At 41.1% G+C, this 6,886-nt stretch overlaps 1 protein-coding gene across 1 annotated transcript; it reads left to right on the top strand.

Moving 5' to 3' along the window:
- The first annotated feature begins 215 nt into the window (after window positions 1-215).
- plvapa (plasmalemma vesicle associated protein a) lies at window positions 216-6,235 on the top strand. The gene is made up of 6 exons (XM_071526891.1): window positions 216-1,073; window positions 2,041-2,122; window positions 2,315-3,033; window positions 4,183-4,828; window positions 5,551-5,608; window positions 5,883-6,235. The coding sequence occupies exons 1-6, from the start codon at window positions 678-680 to the stop codon at window positions 5,935-5,937; spliced, it is 1,956 nt and encodes a 651-aa protein (XP_071382992.1). The 5' UTR covers window positions 216-677; the 3' UTR covers window positions 5,938-6,235.
- Window positions 6,236-6,886: the final 651 nt, after the last annotated feature.

The following is a 6,886-nucleotide window of genomic DNA, read 5'->3' as shown; positions in this document are numbered from 1 at the left end:
ATGTTATGTTAACCTCTGCCATCATATCCCGGAGCAGGGCGGGTAGCCCGACAGGGAGGGGGGCAGCCAATGGAGCGAGGAGAGGGCTGAAAGAGGGAGGGGGCCGTAGCCAGGATAGATTCCCAACATGGGAAGGGGCTGGCCAGCTGGAGTTTATAAATTCCTTATCGTGTTTACACCTCACTCACAATCTTATCAATTCTCACAATATCAACACTACAGAGAGGAAACATCTGGCCCACTTCAGTGTTGGCTGTGTTAGAAGAGGGGATCTCCAGTCCATGACACTAGGTTACTGGAAATGGACGCTGAACTCTGGGGGCTCGTCTGAAATAATTCAGCAGTGTCTTATCTGTTCATCTGGCTTTTGACCGGGGAGTGAGACCACTGAGACTTGCAGAGTGCACAGGAGAAACAGTATCTTCTTTCTGATTGAGAAGGAGCCTTGTTTGAGCTTGGCTGTCCGCTCAGAGCAATCCCCAAGCCAGCACACTCAGTAATACCAGCATTTAGTATATTCAGGGTCAGGATTGGTTAGGGTTTGCCTTTATTCCTCAGTGTCCGAGAATACAGTCCAATCGGTGGTTTCGTGACGTTTTTTTTTTCACTGTACTGCTGTGCTCCTTGGTACTGTACTACACTGCGCGTCTCTGACCTTCCTTTGGCTATCATCACTCATGTACAACAGTGGCTACTCCCAGGTCTCCAAGTTCAGCCTGGAGGCCCAGAAGAAAATGCAGCACCGCTCAAAGGGCAAGAGCTGCGGCTACTACATGCGCGTTGTCTTCTTCTTCTCTTCGCTGATCCAGTCTCTTATCATAGTTAGCCTTGTGCTCTTCCTGGTCTACGGTAAGCAGCAGGACTCGGCGTCCACAGCACGCATCCAGGACCTGGAGCAGAGCTTCAGCAGACTCTCCATAGAGAACGTTGCCCTCAGGCAGCAGAGGAAGAACCTCACCTTCTTGCTCAACGTCACCCTGATGGAGAAGGCCCGCAATGACTGGGACCTGGCACAGCTGCGCTTCTCTGCCAACATCTCATACTACATGATCTCTGATCTCGGTGGCAAACTGGTGAGATACTGAGCTAAGCCTTTTGATTATAAATGGCCAGCTTTAGAGAAGGCATCTGGCAGGCACTTATGTACTTAGAGTGTCTAAATTTCAGAATATTCTCATGTGCAATTTGGCTTCTACGTATGTATGTATTCTAATACTATTAGTGGCAACTGAACCCCTAACTAACCCTTCAACAACCATAGAAATTAAACAGTTTGTGGTCTGATTAAAGGAAAATACTGTGTTTGCCCCATGCCATTCTTGCTTGCCAAATGGTTCTTCATGTTTGTGTAATTGTTCTATGTAAAATAATTAGGCTATTGCTTTTTTGTATGTACTGCTGCCTTGAGCAGAGGTCAGTGTCAAACTGCTTTCAAACACTGATTGAATTTACACCTCTGACTCCATAACTACTTTCTAAATATTATTTCAATGTTTTTCAGTGAATAGGAATGCAAAATGATTTGGTTCTGAGATTGTGTTAAAAAAGAGGTTCTGTATAGCATCAACTGTGGTTCTACTTTATTATTATTATGAGCTGAAGTACCACTATTTGGTAATGTTAAGTGGCTTTCTTTAGAGTGTTGGACCCACATGTCAAAATTGATAGTATTAGTATTAATACTAAGAGTAAGGGTCTATGTGGCTTATTAAAATTTTGACGTTTATGAGCTGAAACACTTCATGGACATTTTTTTATGTTTATGTATACTCAGAGGTAGTCGGACATCAATGCAATCTTAACCATGCAAAATATGTAGTTCCTAATAATTCACAATCAGATAAATGCTAATATATTTAACAGAATATTTGATGAAATAAGCTGAATTACAAATAAACGAATTTTTCCAGCCTCACATAAATGGAGCTTTCCATTGAGAAATATGCGTAGTTTAGGACAAGGTTTAATTCATAATGGTGAAACTGGCCCAGAGTATTAATCATAAAATACCAATGGCAATTCTTTCACTGATATGAACAGAGTCAGTGCAATATGGAGAGGACGATGGGCAGGTTCTTACCACCAATTACTGGGGGAACTTCATGCAAACAAACAACTCTTTGTAAGTATGGCATGACTTATAAACCCTCAATAAATCAAAAACATTAAAAACAAACAATATTTCTCCCCAATCGTCACCATTAAATAGGCTTGTCTATAAGGAAAAAAGCAGCCACCAAGTTTTAGACTGTAAATTCATAGTCCTGAAAGAAAGACATGTAAGCCTACTTCTCTGTGTTGTTATTTTTCACAGTTCCAGTTGCAGAAAACTGTAACTGTGGGCTGCAGGTTGAACAGCTAAATGCCATGGTTACACTCGTGCAGTCCAACTTCACCCAGACGACTCAGATGATGAGGATGGAAATGGAGCAGATTTCCAGAGAGCGGGACAACATAAACCTGGAGGCCATTCGTCTGAGAAGGGACAAATCCACACTTGAGAAGGAGATGGCTGCCTATAGAGTAACGTGCAAAGAAGACTTTGCTGATTCCTTGCGCGGTATCTCCAACGTCTCCAGGGCCTTCTTGGAGAAGATCGACTCCCTCTTCCCCCGGCACATCCCCTTCCAGCTAACCTGTCAGAGCCAGAGGGAAAACCTGGAGCAGATCCGCAACAATTGCACCAGCCTGTCCCGAGAGGTAGAGGACAAGTTCCAGCGTTACCTGAACAATGTGGCAGCTCAGGTGTTTCAGATCCAGACCAGGAACAGCCGCTTGGAGGCAGAGAACTTGCTACTGACCCAGGACTACCGCTGGTGCAGCCAGAACCGCACGGGTCTGATCCAGGAACACAGACAGAGCTTGCAGAGAATCCAGTTGAGATATGATCAGGAGAAGGAGAGACTCCTGAAGGAGAAGCTCTGGCTAAGCGGAGACAAAGACGTGCTGAGCAGCAGCATCATCGTCAAAGATAAAGAGATCATACACCTCAAAGAGCAGATGAAGCAGCTCAACATGACCTGCAGTGCCAAGGTAAGAAGAGGAAGTGCTCTGATGAGACTACGATTTTTGTATTCTTCAATTCAGTATTTAGTTGCTAAAGTTACACTCAGATCACTCAAGATAAAATATCTGAATTTTGAGAGACTTGAAAAGGTTTCAAGTGAGACCTGCAGAGAATAATCTAATAAATCCTCAAATTTGTAATGAGGCTGTCTCCCAATTAGAGGAGTTGTTGTGGGTGAAACGGTAGTAAGAGTATAAATCATAGTGAGCATCTAAAAAAAGTGATTTTGTGCAGCATTTTCACTCAGAGAATTAACTGCGATCTGTAGAAAGTAACAGCAGATATTAGTTCTAGTTAAATCTTTTATCAAATGTAATTTCCTTCAGTAGTGTGAGAGAAAGATATGCATATACTGGTCAAAATTACAACAATCCAACAGAGATATTCTGTACCCACTTTTAATATAGTATCCAGGTCATCAGGACATTATATAGCACATTTTATGTTGTTGACTTTAACTACAAATCCAGTGAATCAGATTGCATTTGTGTAGCAAACATTCAGAATTTTATTTTGCTGTTGATGAAACTCTTTTTGCTGCAGTTTGTTGCTGCAGCATCAAAAGACAGATTTATTATTATTACACCCATAGAAATACCAAAGTACAAACAAAGCCCACATCTCACTGCTTTGAAACCTAAAGGTCTTACATAACATGTGAGATCAAAGCAGCCTGGTAGGATATTGGAAATGATCCAGCTGCAAGAAGAGGAGGAAAAAAAAACAAGAGGGCAAAAGGGTGAGAACTGGGCAAATATCTCTGTCTGTTGTTATGGCATAAAGCACATATATTGTCTGCTGCTGTTTTAGGACAAATATAACTCAAAACCCTGACATGCAAGAGTTTGGTTGCATCATATCAAATCAAATCAAATTTTATTTATATAGCACAATTCATTCAACATGAAGCCCAATGTATATACAAAGTATATACATAGCTGACCCCCAAAACATGTACAAGTATATTTGTTTATTTGTTATATCAATTACAACATGGATATCATATCACTGTGATATCCCTGATATATCAATGTAATATCCTTGTTATAACAGAGACAGAACTAATTAGACAATTTTTTCACATGTTAATAATTAATGCTCTCATTTTATTTCAGATAGGGACTGGGCTATTTCCAGGAAAGCCCAGCTTTGGAATGGGCACACTGGGTCAGTCTGGGTCACCATTGAACAAGTTTAATACCGGGGGATCCAGCTCATCTAGCTCTTCTGCTGTGAATCCGTTTGGTAGGACGACGTCAGCTGGGTCAAGTGGGACAGGACTGAATAAGCCAGGATTAGGCACCTCAAGCTTGGGGTCAAGTTCAAGCTTAGGCTCTAATACACTAGGATCAAGTAAGCCAGGTTCAAACACAGTTGGCTCATCAAGCTTTGGGTCAAACAGATTAGGTTCTACAAGTTTGAGCACAGGTGGCCTGGGTTCATCAAGCTTTGGGTCAACAGGGTCAACTTCAACAGCAGCGAAGAAGCCAGCCTCAACTGGGCTGGGTTTGGGTACAGGGCTAAGCAGTTTTGGATTTGGCAGTAGCAGTTTAGGCAACACTGGGGCTTTAGGAAAAACTGGGTCAAGCAGCACTGGATTGGGGTTAGGGTTAGGGTTAGGGAGCAGTAATACAGGACTAGGCAAGGTGGGAAGTGCACTGGGGAAGGGAACATCAAGTGGGAGTAGCTTTGGTGGAACTGGATCTTCATTTGGTGCAGGAAGAACAGGTGGACTAGGAGGCGGCTCCAGCTCAGGCACAGGTAAGAGTGAATGGCATCTATGATAAGTACTAGTAAATTATCATTAATAAAATTTAAAAAATCATTAAACCCACTCTGGGAAATTTTTGTAACGCTTTATTTTCCAGGTCTGCAGTTTCCTAATAATTTCCTGGAAAGGAACTGTTAATTTCTCAGGAAGTTTCTTGGAATGAACCATGACATCATCTACTAGTTATAGGGGAAATGGAAGTGATCAGTTTGGTGGAGTTGATAAGATACTGTACATTCCTAAGAGTTTCCTGGAAACAACTGCAAAACTATAAAACTATAAACTATAAACTATTTATTGGAAAATACAAGGCAATGGTTCATTTGGTAACTCAAGTCATTATTCATATATAGGAAAGGAAGAAGGTTTTTTTGGGGGTATTTGTTGGATTACCAAAAATATATTTCTCACAGAATCACAAAAACATCAAAAGCAATGCAAGACACATTACCAAACACAAACACATACACATGCACAATTATCCATATCTACACTAAGCAGACAGGACAGGCAAAGCTCCATTATGATCATTCCACAGTCATTGCACTGGGAACAAATGAGTGTTTGAACCTCATTTTGGGAAGTATAAACCTGTTACTGAAACAGCTTCTGCGTTGAATGAGTACATTATGCAGTGGGTGATCTTTGTTGTCCAGGATACTTTGTGAACATGACTCTCATATTGACTCAGTGTTTTATGTTTTACCAACAGTGAGTGTCCAACAACACCTTCAAGATCTGCAGCGGATTGCCAACCCCTCTGCCTCACAGTGAGTATGAAGTACTGAGTCGAGGGGGAAATTGTGTTGCTGCTGCTTCTGCCTCAATAGTGTGGAAGTGGAAAAGTGTGCTGGCCCTTACCAATGGATTGTGAAGTCTTAAGTGTGATCCTTCTGATTATCAGCATCGCTGGAAGAAACTGAAGTGAATGAATGTGCCCCTTCAACACAATAACTTCAGCAATTCAATAATTGTCCTCTCTCTCTCTCTCTCTCTCTCTCTCTCTCTCTCTCTCTCTCTCTATCTCTCTCTCTCTCTCTCTAGGGACAAGGACAAAGACAAGGACAAGACAAAGACTTCCAGCAGACTGTTTGGTTAGTCCATCTTGATGATGTCAGCCAATGGAAAGAGAATTGATTTATCCTTCAACTACACTATTACACACAGCTAAAAGCAAGCTCCTCATATTGAGTTCACATATATCAATAAATGTAAGATATGATGTACACTTTTTACCCGCTTATACTTGTAACATACCTTTATAAAGGGAATCCTAGTGAATCTGAATAACTTTTGCACTTTTGTTTGATAAAATGTGAAGTGAATGTGTTGATTGGTTTGTCACTAGAAAATATGCTATGTGTAACTTACAGTAAATAAGCTCAGTGTTACACTGTAAATACTAAAAATAAAAAGCACATTGTTCAAACTGTGCCACGTCAACTCTTGCGTTTCTTTGTTCTGTCTTTTCTTTATACACACACCTATTTGAGATATTACCCCATCCAAATCCGGACATAACTGTTTGTCCCCATTTGCGTCACCTATTGTGTGGATAATTGTCCTTCCATCCCCCCTGTGATCTTTCAGACATGACTTACTGGCAAACTATTTAATTCCTCCGACATGTTTATGTTTACCTGCCAACCTGTCAGCAGGTCCAGTGGAGGCGGATGGGAGGCACCTTTACAAACACTCCTGTATACACACTTAAAAACGAACAATGTCCCATCACTTGGCTACAGAGAACACGGATATCCACACACTAAATACAATCCCAATATATTTCTCATAACGAACACATTGGAAGGAAAACATGAAGTCTGTCTAGGTATCCTTTGTGTTTTTTCTGACTTCTAACAAAAGAAGCTCAAAAATAGCATCACCAACTAAACTGTGTCTTTAATTGTTGTGGATTGTGTGGTTTATAATATAAACATTCAGAAATAGTACCCCGGAAAGAGAGTCACTTGATGCAACATATTATAATAAACAATGTTCTTAGTCTGTGGGAAAAATTTGTTCCCTGTTTGAATGGCACATTTCTT

Source organism: Centroberyx affinis, unplaced genomic scaffold (assembly GCF_046629955.1).
Source record: "Centroberyx affinis isolate AG114_WGS23_722 - 3 ecotype Tasmania unplaced genomic scaffold, CSIRO-AGI_Caff_v1 ptg001476l_1, whole genome shotgun sequence".
Taxonomy (NCBI): Eukaryota; Metazoa; Chordata; class Actinopteri; order Beryciformes; family Berycidae; genus Centroberyx; species Centroberyx affinis.
This window is presented reverse-complemented; position numbering and strand designations above follow the sequence as displayed.

What these genes read in the sequence shown, in the direction of transcription:
- plvapa (XM_071526891.1), top strand. Translation starts at nt 678, where the DNA reads ATGTACAACAGTGGCTACTCCCAGGTCTCCAAGTTCAGCCTGGAGGCC. An exon ending in CTGATCTCGGTGGCAAACTG is followed by an intron (nt 1,074 to 2,040) that starts GTGAGATACTGA and finishes TGATATGAACAG; the next exon opens with AGTCAGTGCAATATGGAGAG. An exon ending in ATGCAAACAAACAACTCTTT is followed by an intron (nt 2,123 to 2,314) that starts GTAAGTATGGCA and finishes TATTTTTCACAG; the next exon opens with TTCCAGTTGCAGAAAACTGT.